The 24,367-nt window shown below is 57.2% G+C and overlaps 1 protein-coding gene across 10 annotated transcripts; it reads left to right on the top strand.

Annotated features, from left to right (window-relative positions):
- Nucleotides 1–5,012: 5,012 nt before the first annotated feature.
- Nucleotides 5,013–23,692, top strand: CHST1 (carbohydrate sulfotransferase 1). Of its 10 annotated transcripts, none has more exons than XM_043481685.1 (5): nt 5,013–5,502; nt 7,823–7,912; nt 19,993–20,089; nt 20,667–20,958; nt 21,538–23,692. In XM_043481685.1, exon 5 carries the CDS (start codon nt 21,580–21,582, stop codon nt 22,813–22,815), a length of 1,236 nt encoding a protein of 411 aa, XP_043337620.1. In that variant the 5' UTR covers nt 5,013–5,502; nt 7,823–7,912; nt 19,993–20,089; nt 20,667–20,958; nt 21,538–21,579; the 3' UTR covers nt 22,816–23,692. The 10 variants fall into 10 exon arrangements, with proteins under 10 accessions (XP_043337620.1, XP_043337622.1, XP_043337614.1 ...); XM_043481682.1 differs by lacking the exons at nt 5,013–5,502; nt 20,667–20,958 and adding exons at nt 5,533–6,149; nt 6,783–6,898; XM_043481687.1 differs by lacking the exon at nt 7,823–7,912.
- The last annotated feature ends 675 nt before the right edge of the window (nt 23,693–24,367 follow it).

The following is a 24,367-nucleotide window of genomic DNA, read 5'->3' as shown; positions in this document are numbered from 1 at the left end:
TCCTGTTTTCAGATCAGACCCGGGGACGCGGCCCACCTCAGGTCTTGTTTGCCTTTGCTCAGTCTGTCCGTCTCCCCCATGGTTGTGTGACTGGGGGTCCTGGGGTCTGCCCTGGGTGGGGAGCCGGAGGTGGAGGTCCTCTCCAGATGACCCCAGACTACGACGGGGCCACCTCTCCACCCCCCCAGCAAGGAAGCCCTGGAAGCACCTAGGGAGACACTGGATCCCGAGAGCGTACCGTTTGTCCTCAGTCTGGGCCTCCGGGATGAGTGCGGCCACGGCTGCAGAGCGGCTCAGGGCAGGTCAGCTTCTGTGCTGACCTCTTCCTCAGAGGCGGCTCCTCCAGAAGGAAGTGGCCATCTGGCCTGCGGTGACCTCTCCTTCCTCCCAGAAACTGGGGGGAACTTGCCTTGGCAAGATCTGGGCTGGACTGAGTGAGGCCAGAGGAAGGAAGATGGAGCCTGCGGCCTGAGTCAGTCAGTGGAGGATGGAGACAGACCCCTCCTGCCTTCCAGGCAGCAGGCCCAGGAGGGCTGGAGCCCTGGGGTGCCCAGGGTGGTCCGGGTAGCAGGTGTGCTGTGGCTTGGCTACCTCCTAGAAATAAATCGCTTAGTTCCCCTGTTTCCTGCCATCCGCTAAGATCTGTTGGCATCCTCTGATTTACTTCTGTAACTGCAGGAGAGGGACGGTCTGTTGGGAACAGGTTCAAGAAGAGGAGCAGTCAGGAGGGAACAGGGCCTCCTCCTTCGTCCCTTGGCTGGCATTTGAGGCCCGGGCGTAGAGGTTGCAGCCAACAGCAGGACAAGCTCTTCACACAGAGGTTTTGGGAAACTTAGGGTGCAAATCGCTGTTACCTAGGACCCCTGTGCTGGGGAAGAGGCTGCTCTTCTGGCTCTAGCAGCCCAAGGACTGGGGCTCTGGGGGCATCAGGAGTCACCTCTTGGCCTGGATATTAGCTTCCCCACGAAGGTCAAAATCGGGGAGACACGGTACGTGGTGGGAGCACTTCAAGTAGCCTCATGGCCTTTGGAAGGTTCTAGAGCAGGAGCAGACAAGACAGATGGTCAGTGGTGATGGCACTGGTCAAGCTGGTCTGGGAGCAGCACAAATTCCCTTTGAGAGGTTCAGAGACCCTTTAGGTGGGACAGTAGGGTGACCTTTCAAGGGGCTTCAGCTTGAGGATCTGACAGGGCAGGAATGGGAAAGAACAGGAATTTGGGAGTTTTGGCCAAAATGATACATTCTGAATCTAGGAGCTCATGAGTCCTGGTGACCTGTGGGCCTAGTGACCCACAGGGTTCTTATGAGAAAGAAATGGGACCACGTATTCCTAAGGAAGCTGAGGTTCCAGGTAAGGTCCTCAAATATTTGTCTTATTTCAACCACAGAGAAGTTGAGGTCCTTTGATTCATCTAGAAGAAGAATTCATCCAGAATAAGACTTCAACTAGGACAGGGCAGAACTGGGAGAAAAGAGATAGGTAAGAGACCTTTCCTCCCAAGAGCTGGAGACCCACTCACTTCAACTCACTTCCTGTGTGGCCTCGGCTAAGTTGCTTAACCTCTCTGGGCTTCAGTTTGCTGATCTATGAAATGAGGGAGTTGGTTTAGCTTGCCTCTGAGGCCCCCTCCAACTCTTATCATCCAGTGGGCCTCTCTTTCACATCATCCATGGGGAAACTGAGGCTCCAGAGGACGGGTCCACGGGGCCTTGCTGCCTCTGCCCGGGCTTTTCAGGTTGGAACTTTCTCTACAGGTGCTTCAGGCTCTCAGGCCTGAAGTCCGGGGCCAGCCAGGAGTCATCTTCCACGCCCTGGCTGCCTTGTCAGCGTCCCTGTGAGACAGGGCAAATTGAGGATCCCTGCTGCAGGTCTTAAATCAGAACCTGGGCCATCAATCTCTCAGAACAGACTGAAATAACCGGGTGGGCGGCACAGACTGCCACCGCCTGGACAGTGAGGGATATTAAAAAGCTGAAACCTCGAGTCCCCAGATCCCTTAACCAATTTCCCCAAGCCCCAGGGACCTGTGCACTGAAGGGAGAACTCATTTCAGGGCTCCCCACGGAGGTCTGGGGGCTCTGCTTTGGGAAGCCCCTGTGTCTGGGGGCTTTTGAAGGCCCCAACCCCTGGCACCGTCCTTTCCAGCCCATTCGACCTGCCACTCCTCCCAGTAGGCGCCCTCCCTAGAGTCAGGCTGGCAGTGGTGGGGCATCTAAATGGTTAGCAGGTAGAACCAACCACCCTGCTTGCTCACACGCTGGCTCTGCTGCCCACCAGCTCTGCAAGCCTGGGCAAGCCGTTTAACCTGTTTGGCTCTCAGTTTCCTCACCTCTGAAATGGGAATGCTCACACCTCCCTCACAGCGTTGTTCTGAGGATGAAACGGAATAATCCACACCAAGTAAATAGTACTGTGCCCGGCACAGGGTAAGACCTTGAATGTTAGTCATTACAGTTAACCTTCCTATATTGTTCCACAAAGAAGCTCCGTCCAGCGAGCCGCAGCTGCTTCTCACAGCCTCTCCTGCTCTTTTGCCTTTTTCACACCCTATCCATCTCTCAAGCCTCAGTTCAATGGCCTCTTCCTCCAGGAAGCCCTCCCTGAATGGTCCTCCGAGGCTCCATCTTCCTCCGACTTGCAGAGCTACCTGTTTTGCACTCAAGTCACGTTTGTATCAACTGCTTTTGGCTCCTCCCTTGGGATCCAAATTCCCTGAGCAAAGGCCTGTTTTCTCCCTCCTCTCTTCCCCTGTAGCGACTGCCACAGTGCTGTGCACACAGTAGGTGCTCACAAAACACTCATGCCTATCAACTGGGAGATCCCAGCAAGTGAAACAGAATCCCGTGTTCCCCAGACCAGGTCTTTTGTCTTATTTTTTAGAGTTTAAATAGTCTTAAAAAAAAAAAAAATTCCGAATTCCACTCCGTCTTTCCATTACAACCCCACCAATCTTTTCATGTCGGCCAGAGGTACATTTCCTTCCTCTCCACTCGAAACACACTAGAATTTGAAAAATGAGGCGCTGGATCTGAGAGGGCGAGATAGAGGAGGTGCTCTCTAAACCCCCAACTACTCCTGTCAGGCTGCAGACGGCGGGGAGGGATTAGCTCTGGGTGAAAGGCTCACTGCTGGGCTCTTGGAGACTGGTTTTCTAGAGGGACGAACGGGGTTTTGAAACACGGAAGTCCTTGCTGACGGCAGTCCGTCAGCACTCTCACGGGGCATCCCAGGGCACTGCCACTCCCTGGGGGGGAGCACGTGGGGAGACAGGTCTGATCAGCTTGAGGTGGAGAGGGAGGCTTGGGGCTGCCACCCTGGTTGTGGCGGGAGGAGGGCGGGCCACACCGAGGCCGCAGCAGCTGAAGAACCCACTGGAAGACGAGCGTGGATAACATCGGATCGCGACGGCTTGATGGGGATCCACTGCCAGACTGGCCGTGGGGGAGTTTATCTAATTAGGAATTTGCAGTTGTGACCGAGATAAATGACTGTTTGGTCTTGGTGGGCCCCTGGGGGGCAGAGGCTTTCATGCCATCTGGCTCTGGCGGAGAGAAGGTCTCAGTGGTCCGAATACTGAGGCCCTTAGAGAAGCGTAGAGGCCTCATCCTTCTCTGGGTGACTGAGTTTAATGTTCATTTCTGGCTACCCTGAACCCCAACCTGCCAGTAGCAGTAACAGCACCGTGCAGTTATTAAGCACTTGGCAAGGGCTGGGTGCTTTGCACACATTTTATCACCTAGTGTTCTACAGTAGCCCCGAGAGGTGAGGACTGGTATCTCCATCTTCTGGGGGAGGAAACTGAGGCGCAAAGAGGTTGCATCCTTCATGCACATACTCGGCAGACTGTGGCCCAAGGGCTCCCACGCCAACCACTCAACCATACTGTCTGTGGTTGGGTGAGGAGGCTTCCCTGGGTCGCCTGAAGTTTTCAAGTCACCCATGACTCTCTGGCTCCTGTCTGGCAATAACTGGAAATCAGAGTTTCAGAGATGGGTGGAGATGGAAGCTGACTGCCTTCTCTGGCCTCAGAAGATAACTGCTTGGTCAGAGGGTGAGGAGTGACACAGGGTCCCATGGTGGCCAGCCCCTGCACAGAGATGGTGGCAGAGCTGCGCTTCCCTCTGTCCCCTCCAGCCCAGGGGCCACTGCTCCCAGGTACTCTCTGCCTGTTAGCCCTGCTTCTCCTCCACTTCACTCTGAGAGGCCAGGGGTCCATTTGTCTTGTCACTAACGAGTTCCTGGTGCCCATGCACGATGTGGCCTTCGGGAGATGCTCAGTCAATATTTGTGCCAAGAAGGAGAGGCCGAGGTGCTCAGCCTGCCTGCCGGCTCTGGGCTCTTCCCGCGGGTCTCCCTACATAAGGCAGGCAGCGGCTCCAGATTTCCATCTAGGAGCCCCAGTATCTGGCTGGCAGGACGGGTGGGGGCGGGGGCGGGGTGGAGGGCTGGCCTGGAAGAGGGTCCGCCAGCAAATGCACTTTAATGCCTGCCCCCGACCCCAAACACCCTGTGGACCCCGCCCAAGAGGTACCAACGGAGCAGGGGCAAACGATTCATTTCCACATCTGAGAAATAAAGGGGGTGGAGGGGCGTGACCTAGGGGTGTGTGCTGGGGGTGTTGGTACCAAAAGATACAAAAAGGTTCCTGTTCTGGGTTCTGGGGTCCCGGGGCCAGGCTGGGGGCTGCAGGCGAACTTCTGGAGGTGGAGGGGCATTCAGGCCGAAGGCCCTCGGTGAGCGCCACCACCCCACCCCCCGCACCGAGGGCGGGGTGGGGGTGAGTACAGAAAGCGGGGCCAATGGGTAGCCTGCGCCTTGGCTCGCCGGGCTCCCAAAATCCGGGTTGTGGGTGTGGCTCCCCCCGGGTTTGGATGGGTTGGCACAGGAACCGGCCTGCGGACGGGGGTGTCCCGAGGGCTGGTGGCTGGAGCAGCGCGGGGAACCGGAGCCGGCAGGGCGGCGCGGGGAGCGGGAGGGCGCGCGCCGGCGGGGTGGGGAAGAGCAAGGGGCGGGCGGCAGCCGAGGGGCGGGCGGCTTTGGGGGGGTGGAGCCCGGACCGCAGCGCCCGCCGCTAGCTCGGCGCCGTAGCCGCCGCCGCTGCTGCCCAGGGATCGGGACGCAGGGCGGGCAGGCGCTCGGCGAGGCTCCGGCGCACCGGGCTGCCGCGCTCTCGGTCCCGGCTCCCGGCCCCTGGCCCGGCGCCTCCGGGGTTCTCGCGCTCCGGTCCCCGATCCCGTACCCCGACCCGGAGAACGTTCTCAGCTGTCCGAGAGGTCCTGGGCTCGCGCCCCCGGGCCATGAAGAGGGGCCCGTGAGGGGCGCGCGGAGGCGGTGGAAGAGGAGGGAGGAGGGAGGCCGAAGACGAGGGCGCGGGAGGCGGAGGATGCCGCCGCCGCCGCCGCCACCGCCGCCGCCCGCCGGCCCCCGGCGAGCCTGACTCCAGATCCCAGGATGGAGCGGGCGCTGGGCGCTGCAGCGGCTCCCGGTGCGCCCCCGACCAGGTACCGGCCGGGCCCGGCGGGCCCCGGGGCGGGAGGGAGCGGACACTCGCCGCAGCAGCCGGGAGGGGCGCGGGCGCGGTGGGAGACGCCCCTCTGCTCGGGGACAGTCGCTACGGGCGGTGCGCGGCTGGGGGAGGACAGCAGCTTGTCGGGCGCAGGATGGGGCTTTCCAGGGCCGGCGGCGGGTGAGCGCCGCGATCGCCCTAGCCCTCCCCGCCCCCATTCAGGGAGGGCAGCAAACTTGAGTCGCTCGGCGGCCCCGAGGCGCCCGCTCCCCTCCGCTGCGGAGCGCACTTGGGGGCTGCCCGAGGCTCGGCGTCCCATAGCCTGCCGGGCTTGGGGCTGCTGAGACCCCTGGAGACCCTGGGGTCCCCACGTCTGTACCAACTTTCCAAAACCACGCTGCACGCGGAGACGGGGGCTGTCCTCTGCTTCCTGCCCCCAGCCTCTGCCGCGCACCCGCACCCGCCCCCACCACTCTGTGATGAACTGGTCTTGGAGCGGGAGGGGGGAACAGGGGCTGCTGGAAGGTGCAGACCTCCCACGGAAGCCAGAACCACCCGCCTGCTCTTCCCCTCCTGGAGAGCAGCCCCTCCCAGGCTCTGGGAACCCAGAGTGGCCCTGGCCAGGAAGCTAGGGGTTAAAAGGTAAGACCTAATGGTAGCCCTCAGGTGGCACCTTGGCTTGATTTGCGATGCCACAGGGTATCCTCCCCCCACCTCCATCCTGCGCCCGCCCCTTCCCAGGGTTACCGCTCCTCACCTCTGGTGCGGCTTTTCTCCTGATGGTCTTAAACACTGCTCCGAAGCTGGAGGCATCTAGGGAGTCCAGGCGCCAGAGAATGAGCTTAGACTTTTGACAGAGAGGTGAAGGCAGGGGGTAGGGAGGTGGATGTCCAGAGGGTAGATAAGGACTGGAGGCAGAGGGGAATCCTGGGGTTGGGGGCGGGAGGTGGGACCCTGGCTGGGAGGGTAGCTACTCTGGCCAGCCAGAGGAGCCGTAGGTGTAAGAGGCACGCAGGTGGGGGCCCGAGGTACCAGGTACCTGCTTCAAGGGTTCCTCAACCCCTTGAGGTGGGGCTGGCTGCCACAGGCAGAGACCTTACTTAAGATGGGCAGTCCCCAGGCCCCCGTCCACAGCAGCCGGGGACACTTAAAGGCAGCACCGTGACCCTGTTTCCTTCTCCAAGTGCTCTCACCGGTCATAACTCACACACTGGATTAACCAGGGAGGTATCAAGCCTCCAATCTCTTCTCCTCCCCTCCCTCCTGGATCTTCAGGGAGCTACTGGGGCCTGGAGGGGGTGGATTTGCCCAGGGGCCTTAGTCCCCTGAGGGAGGCCCGGAGCCTGGCACTGCAAACTTTCATTTCCCTGCTGCTGTCCTGATGTTGGCAGGTGAGGGGCTAGGCCAGGGCTGGGGCTGGGGGATGGGGTGGGGTGGGGAAGTGAGAGGCCATCTGTGCTAATGGTGCCCCCAACCCTGCTGAAGCTTTGAAATCCCAGCCCCTCCTCCTTCCTGGCACACACCGTTAACAACCGACCTCATCGCAAAGCGGAAGCACATTTTCCCCTTAAAATTCCAAATTTCCCTCTTTGCTGAGTATTGCCATGTTTTTGGCTGGAGGGTTCCTCTTCAGCATCTGAAGTCAAGCTCCTCTTGCTGACAAGCTTCCCTGCTGCGGGGCCACCTTTGCCATGGGCAGGTCCCCGTTAGAGGGGACGTGTTCTTCTAGGGCCCTAGTTCCCGAGGAGGAGTGTCCTGAGGGTGCTGATACAGGGGTGTGAGTACACCAGCCACATGTACACGCAGGAGGTGTGCATCTGTGCTCCGCTGAGTCTGCAGGGGGCCCAGATGCCACGCTCTCACTGGGCCGGGAGAGGCTTGAACCTCCTTCCGCCCACCCCGCCACGGCCCCCCGCAGTTCCCCTTGCCCACACCCCTGTCTCCCTCCCTTGCCCACTGTGGGTCTCTCTTTACTTTTCCAACTCACTCTGCATTGGTGCGGGGAGAGAGCATTTGATATTCATAATCTGGTTCAGAGAAGGTCCCGAAGCCCTGAGTCACGGTATGGTTTCCATGGAAACAGACTTGCTCAGAGGACTCGGTGTATCGCGGCGGTGGTGGGGGAGAAGGGAAACATATAGTAAAAATCCAGGCTCCACAAGTGTGGTAGGAGTTGGACCAACTCCCTTCATGGGGAGCAGGGAGCGGCCGGGCAAGCCTCTGGGGGTCCTTGTGGGAGGGGCTGCCTCTCCCCACCCACTGGGGTTACCCCCTCACCCTGGGAGCTGATCAGCTTCCTCTGTGGTTCTTGGCAGGTTCTGCTTCTCCCACGGGCTTTCTGACTAGGTGCTAGGGCTCATGGCCACCAGCGTTTGCCTCAGTCTCCTCCTCTGTGAAATGGGAAGGTAAGAGCTCTTCACCCACCTCATAGGGCTGTTGTGAAGGGCAAATGCATTAACCCGGGGAACACACCGAGAACACGGCCGTAGTGAGTGTTCAGTGAGCGCCTAATTCAGGGTGTTGGAAGGGCACTCCCCCCGGAGGTGCATTCACCTGGATCCACCCCTCTGCATCCGGCAAGATGGTCTTGACATCTGGCGGGGCTGGCCTCCTGCTTCATGTAGGAGCCTCCCCAGCAACCACCGGTACACCCCCAGCTGGGAACCAGCCATCCCTTTCTTCCTCCCACAGAGCACATGTTTAGGTGGCTGAGGGTCTGTCTGAGCACCGTTCGGGAGTTCTGGCTCCCGTTCAGACCCCACCTGCCTGGGAGGCTTGTGGGAACACATCCTCCCAAGTCCAGATGGCCGGGCAGCATCCTGCTTTGGCCCCCTGGAGCTCTGAAGATGGAGAGAGGGGACTGGAGCCGGGGTGACCTTCCCGGATCCCAGAGAGGTGGGTTCACTTGGCTGGAGAAGCATCTCCTGGTGATCCACTGAGGAGGAATCAGGAACTCTCCAGAAAGATAACAGATGCTGGCCTCCTCATCCCTGCAGGTTAGAACCTCTGCTGCTGAAGTGTGCCCAGAGTGCCCTACAAGTCTGGATTGGCTCTGGGCTCCAGCCCAGCAGGCTGGGAGACGGGCGCCTTCCCACATCTGCTTACCCCAGCAACCCGCGCCTCTGGGCAGTGTCTGGGCAGTGGCTCGAGGCCACTCTGGGCTCCAGTGATGGCCCAGCCAGTTTCCCTCACCGGCTTGTCTTGCAGTTGCTGCCCTCCCCTCCCTGGCCTGCAGACAACCCTTCCTCTTCTCCACGTCACTGGTCACTGTCCCCCTCCTTCCCTCCCATAAGGAGGGCGTCCGCTCCAAGCTCCCTAAAGGCAGTCCCTGCATCAGTACCAGCTCTCGGAGCTACGGCTCATCCTCCACACCTGCTTGCTCTTCCTTCTGTTTTACAGATGGGAAAACTGAGATCCTTGGGTTTTGCCAGTCAAAGCCATCACTCGAGCTGGCCTTGGCTGCCCCCACCCCCACCCCGGCCCTGGGGATGTCCTTCCCTCTTCCCTGACAGCTCCAGGTGGCCCCAGAATCCCCCGGCACCCATCCCCCTCCATGCTGACAGTTTCCTGCCTAGGTTCTTCCCCCAGGTCTGTCTGGACCACTTTGCCATCCTCATTGGTGTTCACAACACCTTCCAATTTAATACCCTCTGCAAATTTCATTAACGGACTGTTTACTCCCTCTCTCAGGATCGTTAATGAAGATGTTAGATAAGATCTGACCCAACGGAGCTGGGTCTTGGCAGCCCTGCCTTCTCTCCCGGACTCTGTCCCTCTGCTCCTTCCCCCTGGGCTTTTCTCCTCCACCTGGGACCCTTGGGACCTGCCCCTTCTTGCTTTCAGCCCCATGACAAGTGCTTAGGGCCAAGTCTGTTTGAATTAATTTTGTAAGATTACTCGAGGCGCTGTATCAAATGCTTTGCTAAAAATCAAGATATATTACCCTGCCTGCATTTCCTTCATCTCCCAGTCTTGTAATTCTATCAAGAAAGCGATCAAGTTTGTCAGGCATGATTTGTTCTGTATAAATCCCCACGGTACCGCATGGGGCACAGAGTTCCCGCGTTTTCTAAATGTTTAGAGATTCTCTCTTTGTGTTTGCTCCTTGATTAGAGCTGGAAGGCCATGGGCTGGGAATTGTCGGAAACGCTCATCTCTTCCTCTGGGACAGAGAACAGAGCACAGTCCTCCCCTTCTCCGGGTCTCTGCTGGGGAAAATGAGTCGTTTAGCACCCACGGCATCCTTGCGGGGTGCTGAGGGCCCCAAGTTGGGCATCCCCCACCCCAAGATGGGTGGGTGGGCAGAGGGCCTGGGGCCCTCCCTCGGGGATTCTGTAGGCAGATGAAGATGACAGACAAGTCTGGTGCTGACATTTCAAAGGTGCCATGGAGTGAGTACCTAGCACAGTGCACTAAGAGCGTTACCCTAACATTAAGAGTGTCTCGTTCTTGATCTTATTTAAGGGAGGTGGGTGATCTCTCCTCTCCCTGGGTGCCTGGGAAAGTCCTGTGAGGGTAAGCCTGCCCTGGACCCAAGGTCTGGGTCTCAGCCTCTGCCGTGTTGCTCCTGACCTCTTAAGCGTGCCTTAACAGGGTCAGGAAAATAGCTGGGGTGGTCCAGACCACGGGTTTTAGGGGGGGTCAGGGAAGGAAGGTACGTCTTTAGGGAGAAACTCAGACAGGTGAGGACTTGGCTGCGAACGCACCTCACACACAGAACCCTGTAACCTGCATCCGGCCCCTCCCCGGCCTCGTCTCAGCACGCCGCCCGGCCTCAGGGAGCCCCGGCCCCTCCCCTGTGAGATGGCTCCTCTGCGGAGCTGTTGCGGTCACGTCTTTTTCGGGAGGTCCCTGTTGACGTAGGGGCAGACACAGAGGTGCCCCTCTGATTGTCACGGTACCTGTGAGCGTCTCTCCCCAACACTTCTCATCCAGGAGACAGACAACTGACAGACTGAACTGTCTGGCATCCTTGGGGCCAGCTGGGGGCTGGTGGTAAGTTCTGCACTTAGGGGGCCAGGGGGACCTTCTGGGCCTTGAGCCCAAACCCTCTGCCCCATTCCAGACCGTTCCAGGCCAGGGGTAATCAAGACATTTTTGGGTGTCCTCTTGGCTGCAGAGCATTTGGGCATTTCTGGCCCTGCTGGCCATGAAACCACCCACTCCCCCACCTCTACTTGTCTAACCAGAGCTAGGGCCCCGGAGTGGGGGGCAGAGTGTGTTTTGGTTACTGCCTGTCTGGTGGGACATTGCCCTGCATCCTCCGCATGCTCGCACCGTTATTTTTGCTCATCTATGTGACCGGCTTCTCTTTGTCATTCAGCTGAGGAGGGGAGAACCCCTTGGGAAGCGGTGAGATGGTACCCACGCCTTTGTGGTGTGCCAGGAAGCAGGCAGGAAGGGCTGCAGGCAGCCCGCGTCCCTCCGGCTGACACAGCAGGGGTCTGATCCTTGGAGATGGTCACTAGGTGTCTGTTGGGTGAACCCGCTTCTGGGTCTGGGTGAACGCTGAGGTCAAGGCTGGCACTGGTGTGTGTGGGCATCCTGGCGGCCACCTTGGCCCTGCCTGTCCCCTCTAGTCTCCAGCTGCTGGTTCCATTCCGTGCTCTTGGGTGTGGTCTGGGGATTTAAGCTTTGTGGTCAGGGCCAGGGCTTAGGGGTCCTTGCAGCTGAGCTTGAACCCTGGCCCCCACCAAGGACAAGCTGCACATACTTGGACACGTTCCCTCGCTTGTCTGAGCCTCATGCTCCTCGTCTGTGAAAGATGGCAGCAGTACCTGTGGAGAGCCCCCGCTTGAAGGGAGCGAGGCCTCTGATCATCTCCGGGTGTTGAGAGGGTGACAGGCAGGAAGGTCAGGGGTCTCCAAACGGAGGAAATGGGATGCAAGTGTCAGACATTTTTAAATCTCGCTCTTGAGTGGCAGGAGGAAACAAACTACAAGTGTCAGACTTTTTTTTTTTTTTCCTTCTCTATACAGATTTACAAAGAGGTTTCTTTTAAAATTCAGTGTTGCCATGACGACACCTGGTTCCACCTGAACTTAACTTTTCTCAAACCTTGAGCTAACCAATGCATTTTTCTTATGGAAATGTTTTTCTTAAGCCATGTTAATGAGCTATGTATTTACCCTAGACTCTGTCTTCAACTTGGTTCTGCCTAATACTCAGAACCGGTATGTTTTACTTGACAAACCAGTATGTTTTACTCATGCAAATGTTCTCTTAAACTATGTTAATGAGACTATGTCTTTGCTTGGAAACCTGCCTTTCTTCAACATTCATGTCAATCATTTTATGGCCCGGGACAACTCACCTTGTGCCAACATGATCTCAAAATGCCTGTCGTGACGGGTGAGGGGCTGTTGCCAGTCTCTGGGTTCTGAGACATTTCCTGTCTTTAATTAGCAGCCTGCTAGTAGCTATATAACATCCGGCTAAAGACTAGCGGCGGGGGGGTGGGGGTGGGGTGGGGGGGTGGGGTGGGGGGGCTGCGGGGGGCACGCTTTCTGCCCCCCTTCTGATGTCTATATCAGAATATACTTTAATAAAACTTTATTTCACAAAAGCTCTGAGCGATCAAGCCTCGCCACTGGGCCCAGGTTGAATTCCTCTCCTCTGGAGACCAAGAATCCTGGCGCCTTTCACGGCTCAGCAGCCCTTCAGTACCCCCTCCATCCCATGTAATAGCTCCAAAGCTCAGGTGAGCTTCCCCTGCACCCAGCCCTCCCTCCCACATCCCCAGGGGCCAGCTGGGCCTTACGCAGGTGGCCCGAGACTAGAGACTCCAGGATCCAGGGACAGATGCTCCCCTCCTTCCAGCCCCTCGGGCAGCAGAGGTCTGCGCTTTAGCTCCCTTAGGCTGTTTCTCATCCTTGAAGCCGGGAGGAGGGGCCAAAGCCCCGGGGTATCCAGGGGGCGGGGCCTGGGTACTATTCCGATGACGACTCTGGCTGCTGGGGAGGGGCTGGGGGACAGGAAACCGGGGCCTTTCCGCCCGTGTGGGTGCAGAGGGTTCCGCCTACCACAGGTCAGGCTGTGGTAGGATCAGCCCGAGACAGAGAACTGGGCCCTTCTGACTCATCCCTCCCCAGCGAGGAGTCAGGCACACTGGGCCCGTGCGGCAGGAGGTCAATCACTCTCCCCGCTGCTGGGGAAAACTTTCCTCAGGTCGGGCAGGATCCGCTGACCGGCAGGACTGTGGGTAGCCTCTGCAGTCTGAACAATAAGGGTCTCCAACCTACACAGGTGGTGAGAGCTTCATGGAGGAGGCTGTGGCACTGTTGTAATTTCTTTGAATGTTTCCAGGCCACTATTGCATGGACTGAGGATCCTGGTAGGCTACAGTCTATGGGGTTGTGTCAGCCGTGTCTGACTCTTTGCAACCCCACAGACTGCAGTATGCGAGGCTTCCCTGTCCTTCACTGTCTCCCAGAGCTTGCTCAAACTCATGTCCATTGAGTCGGTGATGCCATCCAACCATCTCATCCTCTGTTGTCCCCTTCTCCTCCTGCCTTCACTCTTTCCCAGCATCTGGGTTTTTTCCAATGTGTTGGCTCTTTGCAGCAGGTGGCCAAAGTATTGGAGCTTCAGCTTCAGCATCAGTGCTTCCAATGACCATTCAGAACTGATCTCCTTTAGGATGGACTGGTTGGATCTCCTTGCAGTCCAAGGGACTCTCAAGAGTCTTCTGCAACACCACAGTTTGAAAGCAGAGTAGTCCCTCAAAATCATGCCCGGGGTTCTTAGTGAATCCTGCTCTGTGCCCAGCCCTGTGCTAAGCTTCATCAGCTTTCTGTCTCAGAATCCAAATATTGGAAAGACTCTGTGATCGTCTTTCTCATTTCATAGATAAGGACAGCTGAGGCCTATGGAGGTTAAGTGCTCTGCTCAGGGTAAAGCATCAGCAGTAGGAGTCAACCCAGCCCTGGCTGGTCCCACAGCCACGATGTCCAACCTCCATTCAGCCCGCCTCCTCGCACGCCTATGGGTAAACTTCTCAAGGAGGCTTGGGTCACCATGCATATCCCAGGGTCAAAACGTGTGGATATTGGAGTGACCTGCTCTGGAGACATCAGGGCTCATGAGAGATAGCCAAGCCTCTCTGCTTATGGTGAAAAGTTGGTGGATGGTCATCTCTGGATGCTTGTCTTTGGAACCATGATTGTGAGAACTTGCCCCCCATTGGAGGTGCCCGAAAGATGTGTGTACTGGTTCCGTGGGGTCTGGGGATAAGCCATGAGGCCCAGGGACTCAAGAGATTGTGTGCAAAACACATGCTTGGATTGGTGTGGATCTGGAGAGAAGGATCATAGACCTCACAGGGTTTCAGATTGGGGGGGGGGGCATGACCCCAAAGAGAAAGAAGCACTGGAGCTTCCTGTCACCCCCGGGCTGACCCAGACCTCAGAGGCTGAGTCTGGACACCATCAGACCACCTCCTCCCAAGGCTGCACTGGCTGAACCACATATGGGCATCCTGCTCACCTTGAAGGTTGTTCCAGGACACAAGACTGCTAAACTTGTCCTTGGACTTACTAGGTGTGAGGTCTTAAGAACAGTGATACCTGCTCAGGGCTCTCGAGGAGAGCCTTCTGGGGAAATCTTGTGTTGGATTCAGTAACAGGAATAGTTGGGTCTCTCTTGAGCAGGTGCTTTAATCTTCACCTCATGGATCCTATGAAACACATAAATGAAGTATTTCCCTTTTCTCCTTGGCTGCCAGGTAACTCCGACCTGTCTGTGTAACCTCATGGGTTGTGCACTGACCTGGCTCCTCGTTCTTTCAGACTTTCATGCCCCTATTTCCCCCTTGCCTCATTTTCATCACATTATTTTCCTTAGGAAGAAAAAACTTTGCTATTTTATGTGTTCTAGACTTAACTAAACAAACATCTATGGTGGATCATCACTGGCCACTGCAGACACAGGGATTAAGCATCTCCTTTCTGCAGTCTCCATCCCAGAGGACTGTTTGCCAACTCTGTGGCCCCCCCATCTCTTCCCCCATCCAGTTCCCTCTGCTTCTTGCTACAGTTTCTGGGACCCCAGAGCCTTGGGGCTCCTCCATACTGACTCCTAACTCTGGTGAGCTGCATCATCTGATACAACGATCAGGTTTTTTTCCTCTGCTTCTCCTGTCTTCCCAGGCTTCACAAAAGTAGGGGAAAAGGGAACAAGGAGAAAAACCAGGAGGGGAGTCATTTCCCCAACTGGGCCTTAGCTGCTCTTCCCAAAGCCTCAGGTCCCCCTTTGGAGGCCTCCCCCGTTTTCAGCTCCTATCTTGTCTCAGGAGCCCCAGGTGACTTCTGTCCCCTGCCAGAGCAGACTGAGCCCAGTTTTTCTGGCTGAAAGATGGTGAATGCAACCCCAATGCCTTGGAAATGCCGGTGGAGAGAGCCGGCCAGCAATGCCCGGGGGACAGCAGTGCCCTGGGGGCACAGTGAGACGCCGGTGCTGGGTTTCAGTGCCCCACCCTGCCATCCGCTGTCCCTCCAGTTCTTGCATGAGGTGGCTGCTCTCCGTTTCCCAAAGTTAATAAACTCAAACTGAATCAACATACTCAGTACAAACTGTGCCTTCCTCCCACCCCTCTCTTAGCTCCTCCCACCTGGCAGCCACAGTTAACTGGTTCAGTGCAAGTTCTTGTGGTTGTTTATGCATAGATTCAAATAAATGTGTGTGTGTATATATATATTTTCACATACAGTCCCTTTTAAAAGCTGAGAGATGGTGGCACACTATTGCCCATGTCTTTGCTGGCCCTATATTTAAAATTTTTTTTTTACTTAAAAATGCATCTTGGGTGATGGTTCCACCTTGGTACTTAACACATCTGTGGAGCCTTCTCTGATAGAACTGGTTAAAAAGAAAACGCTAGGGTGGGGGAGAATGTTAATCATGAAAGGGTTAAGTCTCTAGGGAAGAGAAGGGATGCTCATGGGTGGGTGTTAGGAGGTTTAAGAGCCTTCTAATTGTGTGTATAAAACTGTGGGCACAAATAGATCTTCTGGGAAGAGGGATTGTGTCTCTCCAAGGGGGTCTGTGACCCAGAAAAGACAAAGAACCACAGCATTGGGTTGCGTGGATTAAACAGAGCAGGAGGCAGAGGTTAACTCGTCAGAGGGCAGCGTCCCTTGGTTCCGGGGCCTCACCGGGGCAGCCACGGATCGGGCTGAGACAGGGGCAGAGCTGCCAGCCCTGGTAGCCTCTTGGAAGGTGACTGGAGCCTTACCACTTCCGAAGGAGGGTTCCCCCATCGTTCAGGGAGGGTGGTCCTGACCCTGAGGATGAAGTACAAGGGCTTCCTGGGATCGGACAATTCCAATGACCAGACCTGGGAAGCCCTTGAGGGCGGCTGGGTTTAGGGAAAAACCGAGGCACAAAGAGGCCAGGGCCAGGGGAATGCAGAGCCTGTGGGCTGCTCCAGCCTATGACATTCGGAGTCCCTTCCCCGTCCCTGCCGGAGCGGAAGGAGACCAGGGAGCCGAGGCCCCCCAGACGCTATGAGGCTGCCTGTTGCCGCCTGCCTCTTGGTGTGTGGGTGAGACGAGAGCGGAGCACAGAGCCGAGCCCGCAGCCCGGGTGGGCGTATCATCGCCCCACCTCGGGGCTCCTGCAACATCGCCTCCCCGCCTCCGCCTGCCTGCCTGCCTGCCCGCCTGCGTCCTCACATTAGACTGCAGCCAACCAGGAATGCTGAAGCCAGCCGAGACGCAGCGCTAAGGGGCGGCACTGCAGGATGTGGCCACTAGAGGGCAGCAGGGAAGCCACTGCGGCGGTTCGGCCGGAGAGAGCTCGCCGGCCGGGAGAGTGTGCAGGAGGGCAGGGGCTCCGCGCAGAGGCTGGCCTTGCAGAGGTCTGGGCACAGCGGTCAGGGACCGTGTCTGCCTCACCGTCACAGTCAGGAATGATGGGTGCTGAGGGACCTCCTTGAGACAGAAAGCACTCGAGACATTAATGACGATAAAAGTAACAACACTTACTGAGCACTTCCTCCTCGCTAGTCATTATAGGACGTAATAAGTCTTAAAAAAAAATAGCCTTGTTAAAATTATCCCCACTTCTTAGGTGAGAAAACCAGAAGTCCGGGGAGACTGGGGGAATCTGGTCATTAACAGGGCTGGTGCCAGAGCCAGCGTCCCAAGTGCAAGTCTGCACCATATTACACGCCTGTCCACATGACCACCGCTACGGTTATACTTACTTTAGCAGTGGGGAAACTGAGGCTCAGAGACAACGAGTGAGTCACACAGGCCTGTGCATCTGCTGAGTGACAGGTCCAGGTAGGTGTGGTTTCATGGCTTGAGCTCTTAGCTCTGAATTCTAGTTCTCCCAGGTGGAGGTGTTTCCTCCTCCCATCCTGGACCCTAATTTGAAGGTGGCTGGTTCCAAAGTCTGAACTTTCCTTGGAGAGTGGGTGACTCCCAAGAGAAGTTAGATTCTGGATGCCCAGGTCTAAGGCTTGCTTGGATTTTGACTCACCAGAGGTGGAGGGAGGCCAGGCCAGAGGCTTCGAGAAGCCCCAGCGAGGGGCTCTGGGGCCCACAGTCCGGCTCAGAGGATGAGGGTATTGAGGATATCCCTTGCAGTGGCCAGAGCTCCCCTGGGAACAATAGGGCCGGGCCTCAGGGCCTCTGGTTTCCAGGGCAGTTGCTTCCAGCATACCAAGGACGCTTGGCGGGCCCTGGGCCCGGTTCTGCCAGGCTGGCAGGAGAGCAGGGGCATTTCTAGGAGGGCCTGACTTCCTCCATCTTCCCGTTCCCATGCCCTGGCTTTGCCCTCTTTGGGGGTGGGGTGGGGTGACAGGGAGTGGCCTGCCTTCAACACATTCCCCTCCGGGTGTCCAGGTTGCACCTTGTAAATCGGATTCCTGCTTTTTAGGGGATTTATAGCATCGCAGTGATGCTTCAGTTCCTTCTGATTTATTGGCAAAGACAGCAGCTTCCAATTTGGGGGTGCTGGTGGTTCAGGGAAGTGAGGGGAAGAAACTTAAAATGGTTTCCTCCTTGAAAGATGCTCATCTCTAAAGAAAACCTTGGGTGAATTGTTTTTGGAACGGGAATCTTAAGAGTTAAGGGAAAGCTTCCATTTCAAGCTTCCATCTCCTGTCTTGGTGAGGACCAAAGGGCGTTGCATGTAGTTGAAGAGGGAGTTAGGTCAGGGAGGAGGATTTGAGCATACCGCCTGGCTGGAATCCTGGCTCTAAGCTTGGAGAAGTTATCTAACTGTGTAGAACCTCAGTTTCCTTATCTGTAAAATGGGACTATGACCCCACAGGGTTACTGTGAGTGCTAGATGAGCTGATGCCTGGAAAGGGAGCATATGACTGGGAGAAACATCACAAGTGCCCAGAAGTACTTGCTTTCCTTCGTGTTATTTCGCCCATAGTGCTCAGAACAGCACCTGGCTCATGCTAGATAATAACATGCTTGTGAATAAATACAAAGGAAATATGGCCAAATGAAACAGCACTGCCGCTAAAGAATGGACTCCAGAATAATTTTAAAATATTACTTTACACGAATATTGGTGATTTTCCATACCTGTTCTCTAAAGATGTTCACATTTGTCTTGGGGCCCTTGGGCAGGGCAGGCCTGCACTCTGCATGGGCCGGGGGAGGGTCACATATAAAGCTGAGGAGCTCTTCTCTGTGGGTCCTCCAAGCAACCCAGCTGATGGAGAAAGCGTCTTCTGCTGTCACGGGGTGAGGCAGTGTGGGATGGGTGCATTTGTCGGCTCACACGGGAGGTTCCCCAGAACCTCTGACTGTGCCTTTCCCCTATTTACTGCCACCTGGTGACACAGTACTGCTTCCTCTAAGTACCAAGTAGGGTTTCACACTTAAAACAGGACTCCCAGGACTGCCGCCAGCCCACTGCCGTCACACCAGCCTCTGTGCCCATCCCTAAGCTTCAGCATGTTTCTTCCCCACTAAACTGACGGTAGAAGAGCCACAGCGCCGGCCCAAGTGTCTGATCCAGAGCGACTCAAGTCTCTCCTACTTCTTACTTGCTTACCATGCCCATTGGTGTAGTCTCTGAGCCTTAGTTTCATCATCTGAACAATGGGAATGAGGACCCTGACCTTCCAGCAGGGCCTCTCAGGAAAACAGACTCTCTCCCTGGTGTGCAGAGCTGGGTGAGTGAGCTGAACCTGACAGCACTCATTTGGGAAATGAGGACCCACTCGTCCCGCCCCCAAGGGGAATTGTGCCCGATAGTGAACGTGGGAAGAATACTCACAAGGCGCAGGCCTTCACCCAACCTCCACAAGCCCCGTAGTTCAACCAGACCAGACAGCAAAGGGAAGAAGCATGCTCTAAATCTCAGAAGTCATCTGAACGTCGCCTTCTAACGTCCGGTGCCTCACACACTGATTCACAAATGAGCAGGGGACGTTAATTGTGTGCATGTCTGAAGGCCATAAAAGGGTAACCTGGAGGAACAGTAAGTCAGATCTCCTTGGAGGGAAGGAGTGTGGGCTCTGGGGAACCTGCTGGATGAGGGTTAAGCCAGGCATGTGAGTTCGGGCAGGTTTCTCCACCTCTCTGTGCCTCAGCTTTCTTGCCTGTGAAATGGAACCAATGCTGGCTTCCACGTAAAGTTCTTGTGGAGCACTGATGAGCCAAGGTAGGTAAACTGCTTAGCGCTTAGGAAATACTCATTGGATACTCACCAAAACAACGCTGCGACCTTGGTGCTTTGACTTAGGGTTTGCAAAGAGTGTGAGGGTCAGGGATGCTCCCTGGTCCACTTTTGCTTTGAGTTTCAGGTAGCCGCTCTCCTCTCTCTGTGTGGGTGGAAGAGGACCCTCGCTTCCTTTCTGTCCCTTCCTCCCGGGCTTCAGCGGGTGGGCTGCCTCCACTGAGCCGCTGCTTCCACCTGGAGATCTGGGGTGAGGCTCCTTGTTCTTCCCGACTTCCGCTAACCCCCACTGGGGAAGATCACTGAACAAGGTGAATTGCAAAGGGTCAGGATGCTGCGGATTTTAAATGCAGAACCCATCTGGACTGTGCTCCAGCCGGCCCCGTTTTCTGGGATAACTTTGACGCTGACGGTACCGTTGTTGGGCGCTGAGCTAAGGTGGCCAGCCTGGGGCTGTTTGTGTCCAGTAGATTTCTCTGCACCTGTCTCGGGTGGTAGCTGGGAGGGGTGCCTCTCGGGTGGTTCCTTAAATGGGGCACTGACTCTCAGCTGGGCATGCAGGCTTGCCAGCCCCCTGCCCACTGGAGCATCACTCTCTTGTAGGGTATGGGTAGCGGGTGGGAGAGGTGGGTGAAGGGGGTGGGAGGGACCCAGGGACTCAGAGATGGCACTGGGTTACCTGGAGCCCCGAGTCTCAGTGGGCAGATCTGGGAGAGCAGACAGGGCTTGCGTTGCCCAGCCCCGGGGAGCCGTCCGTGGGGCAGGCGACACAGGGGTGAAGAGGTGGGAGGGAGGCCCTGGGAGCCCCGCTTCAGCACCACCTCTCCCTGTCTCCTTGCAGTCTGCTGGCCACGGGACTGCCGCACAGGCTGTGACCGCCGGCGAGGCCTGGAGAGCCGGCGGCTGCGGACTGCCCGGCGCGGAGCAGCCTCTCTTTGGTGAGTTGGTGGGGCCCTCCCCTGCCTTTGCCTTCCCCAGGGCGGGTCGCTGAGCTGGCCTCTCTCGGCATGGGGGGCACCTTTCACATGCTCAGGTTGGCCCCTCCCCCGGGACCCCAGCACACCCCCACTTTCCCTGCCCTCCCATTCCCCGCACTTTCTCTGTTCCTTGAGGTGCCCCTTCTCTTCCACCCTTCTTCTCTCTGCCTGGCCTGGGTTCTCTGGGGCCACTGCGGAATCACAGGGGGGTCCCCGAGCTCACCCTGTGGGCTGAAGGGGGTGAGGGCCTAAGGGTGGAGGCCCTCGAGGACTGGCTGGGGGAGGGGTGCTGGAGGAAGCAGTCGATCCAGCTAAATCAGTTCCCTCATGTGCCCCATGACCTGGACCCCTTCCTCAGTAGACTTGTGCATACTCAGCTGTGTCCGACTCTGCAACCCCACAGACTGTGTAGCCTGCCAGGCTCCTCTGTCCATGGGATTCTCTGGAGAATCCTGGAATACTGGAGTGGGTTGCCATTTCCTTCTCCAGGGGATCTTCCCAACCCAGGGATTGAACCTTGCATCTCTTGCATTGGCAGGCGGATTCTTTACCACTAGCACCACCTGGGGAGCACCCCCTTCATCAGTGGCCAGGAGAAAATCCTGGAGGCCACTGGGACCTGGGAAGGGGTGTGTCTCAGCAGCCCCTGGACCTTGTCTGCTCTGGGCCAGCTGCCTCTGAGGGAGTCCAAGACCCCCAAGAGTCCTCCACTGGAATAAGCTGGTCACCTGCATCTGTAAATTGGGTGGGGAGCACAGGAAGGGCTTGACGCCGTTGTCCACCTTCCCCAGCCCGGTGGCCAGAGGTTTCTAGCAGCCCACCCACTCAAGGTGTGTGCAGATTCTTTTTGCACGGGGCCTTGGGTCAGGGGGTGGCATCTGACATGGACCCTTCTTCCTCTGGGGATGGGCAGAAGATGGAGGAAAGAGGACCACATGGGGAAGTGGGTGCCAGCTCGTGGGAGTGGAAGAAGATGCAGGTGGCCCAGGAGATGCCGGCAGGGGTGGATAGGCAGAGACAGGGGAATGGCTTGAGGTAGGTGGGAGCTGATCATCCCCCAGGTATGGGAGTTGAGGGAGTTAGCGTCTTGCCCGGTCAGGCCCCACTAAGGTACTCAGTTCCCGATGGGAGGCCCCACAGTATTCTGTAGGTTAGACCCTGGGGTATGGGAATCGGTTTATTCAGTCCCTAATAGCCCCCGGGGAGTCCCCAGAGAATGGTAAAGTCTAGAGTAGGAGCCCCTTTAGTGCTCAGGTATATGTGGGAGCACCGAGCCAGGGAGCTGGGGTCCCTCCCCTGAGGGCTGGAGACCCAGCTCCTCTCAGGGAGCAAGCTGGTGCCCCCCACCGCAGCAGTCGGAGGCATCCAAGCCTGGCTGCCCCCTGACGGCTGCCCGCCTTGGCCCCCAGACCTCACATGCTGGAGAAGCAGCCCCATGAAGGTGCCCAGCCATGCAATGTTCCTGGAAGGCCGTCCTCCTCCTTGCCCTGGCCTCCATCGCCATTCAGTACACGGCCATCCGCACCTTCACGGCCAAGTCCTTCCACACCTGCCCGGGCCTGGCGGAGGCCGGGCTGGCCGAGCGGCTGTGCGAGGAGGGCCCCACGTTCGCCTATAACCTCTCGCGCAAGACCCACATCCTTATCCTGGCCACCACGCGCAGCGGCTCCTCCTTCGTGGGCCAGCTCTTCAACCAGCACCTGGACGTCTTCTACCTGTTCGAGCCTCTCTACCACGTGCAGAACACGCTCATCCCCCGCTTCACGCAGGGCAAGAGCCCCGCCGACCGCCGGGTCATGCTGGGCGCCAGCCGGGACCTCCTGAGGAGCCTCTACGACTGCGACCTCTACTTCCTGGAGAACTACATCAAGCCGCCACCTGTCAACCACACCACGGACAGGATCTTCCGCCGCGGGGCCAGCCGCGTGCTGTGCTCCCGGCCGGTGTGCGACGCCCCGGGCTCGGGGGACCTGGTGCTGGAGGAGGGGGACTGCGTGCGCAGGTGCGGCCTCTTGAACCTCACGGTGGCCGCAGAGGCCTGCCGCGAGCGCAGCCACGTGGCCATCAAGACGGTGCGCGTGCCCGAGGTCAACGACCTGCGGGCCCTGGTGGAAGACCCCCGCCTAAACCTCAAGGTCATCCAGCTGGTCCGGGACCCCCGGGGCATCCTGGCCTCCCGCAGCGAGACCTTCCGCGACACCTACCGCCTCTGGCGGCTCTGGTACGGCACCGGGCGGAAGCCCTACAACCTGGACGTGACGCAGCTGACCACGGTGTGCGAGGACTTCTCCAACTCCGTGTCCACCGGCCTCATGCGGCCCCCGTGGCTCAAGGGCAAGTACATGCTGGTGCGCTACGAGGACCTGGCCAGGAACCCCATGAAGAAGACCGAGGAGATCTACGGGTTCCTGGGCATCCCCCTGGACAGCCACGTGGCGCGCTGGATCCAGAACAACACGCGGGGAGACCCCGCCCTGGGCAAGCACAAGTACGGCACGGTGCGCAACTCGGCGGCCACGGCCGAGAAGTGGCGCTTCCGCCTCTCCTACGACATCGTGGCCTTCGCCCAGAACGCCTGCCAGCGCGTGCTGGCGCAGCTGGGCTACAAGATGGCCAGCTCGGAGGAGGAGCTCAAGAACCCCTCCATCAGCCTGGTGGAGGAGCGGGACTTCCGCCCTTTCTCGTGACCGGGGCTCCCTGGGCGGGGGCAGGGGGCACACGGTGTCGGTTTTGATAACATGGACCATTTTTAACTGTTGCCTTATTTCCCCCTTCCCTCTCCCACCCCGTCTTTTGTGTCTTACCTGCCCCCTGTCCGCCCCGCCCCCCAACTTCCACCTGCCTCTCTTTGTCTCCGAAATTTGCACTATGTCTTGGACAGGAATCCCTGGGGCAGAGGGGGCGGTGAAGTGGGGTCCAGCCCCCACCCCACCCCGTTCAGACACTCCGGTGTGTGTCTCTGGTGGATGGTGACAATGTTTACAAGCACCACACTTACACATTCACATACGCACGTGCACACACACACACATGCACACACACACGGGCGCCTGAGAGGAGAGACACCCCAACCACACAACTTCTGAGGTTTTTTGAATGGACGAGTGGTCAGGGTATGGTAGTTTTTGCACTGTCTTACTTCAACAAGGTAAGAGGTTAAAAACAAAAAGACCACCTCTCTCTAATTTATGAATGGTGTTTATCCCTCCCCATCCTGCTTCTGCCCCCCAATACCCACTGCCCCCCACTCCATGGAGCAGAGAAAACTGCCCCTTCCTGCCCACCCTTGCCTGTCGGTGAGCAGGTTTTTACTGTGAGGTGAATGTGGACCTTGTTTATTTCTTCCAGTCTGTGGCAACGCTGTCTGTCTGTCTGTCTGAGTCTTGTGGCTGCCCCTGGACCAGTGATGGCTGATAAATATTATGGTTTTCTGATTGATCTTGGGGTCCATCTGTGATATTTCTTTGTGCCAAAAAGAAAAAAAAAAAAAGAGTGGTTCAGTTTGTTAAATGAACATTGAAATGCTTTATCTGTGTTTTCTGTAAATAAAAGAGTGCAATAATGTCTGAGTGTGATTATGGGACATGCTGAAAGGGAGAAGGCAGAACTTGTTGGGGTCCAGGTGTTTCTGGCTTTGGGGAGGAGAGACATGGAGATGGAGGAGGGGATTCAATGACCGGTTTCTGGTTTTCAGAATTCGTATCACCCTCAACACTCTCATCAGTGAGTTCACAGTTTCATTTCCCTTCGGTTAGTTGAGACCAGTCACCTGATAGCCAGGAGGTGATGTTCAAAGTATTTAACAAGTGGTTTGGCTTGCTGGATCGGTGTCTGGAGCGGCTGATGTCCTGGTGACTCTTTCTGCGCCAGATGTTACTCCCTTTATTGCTGGGTCTGGGGCCAGGATAGCCGGGGAGGGAAAAATATTCCTGAGTGGGTTGACTCAGGGCAGGGGCCTCTATCCGCCGTCTGGGTGCATTTCAGTATTTTAACAGCTAGTGCAGCTGTCCCGTTGTCTACACTGGCGGAATACCAGTCCTGCTTGCTTTCCTTCCGATCCTTGGCAATCTAGCAGCTTCTCTGAGCAGCTTCCCCGGCTCTTATTCCATGAAAACAGCTGGTCTATGGGGTGGAGTTCACAGCTTTGTTGGCCTGGGACAGAGAGAACTCCTGGGATTAGGCAGCCCCACAAGTCCTGGGCTTCTCAAGCTTGGAAGAGCTGTCACCCAGGGCAGTACA

The sequence above is a fragment of the Cervus canadensis genome, chromosome 11, assembly GCF_019320065.1.
Source record: "Cervus canadensis isolate Bull #8, Minnesota chromosome 11, ASM1932006v1, whole genome shotgun sequence".
NCBI lineage: Eukaryota > Metazoa > Chordata > Mammalia > Artiodactyla > Cervidae > Cervus > Cervus canadensis.
Note: the sequence above shows the minus strand (reverse complement) of the source record. Positions and strands in the feature narration are given on the sequence as shown.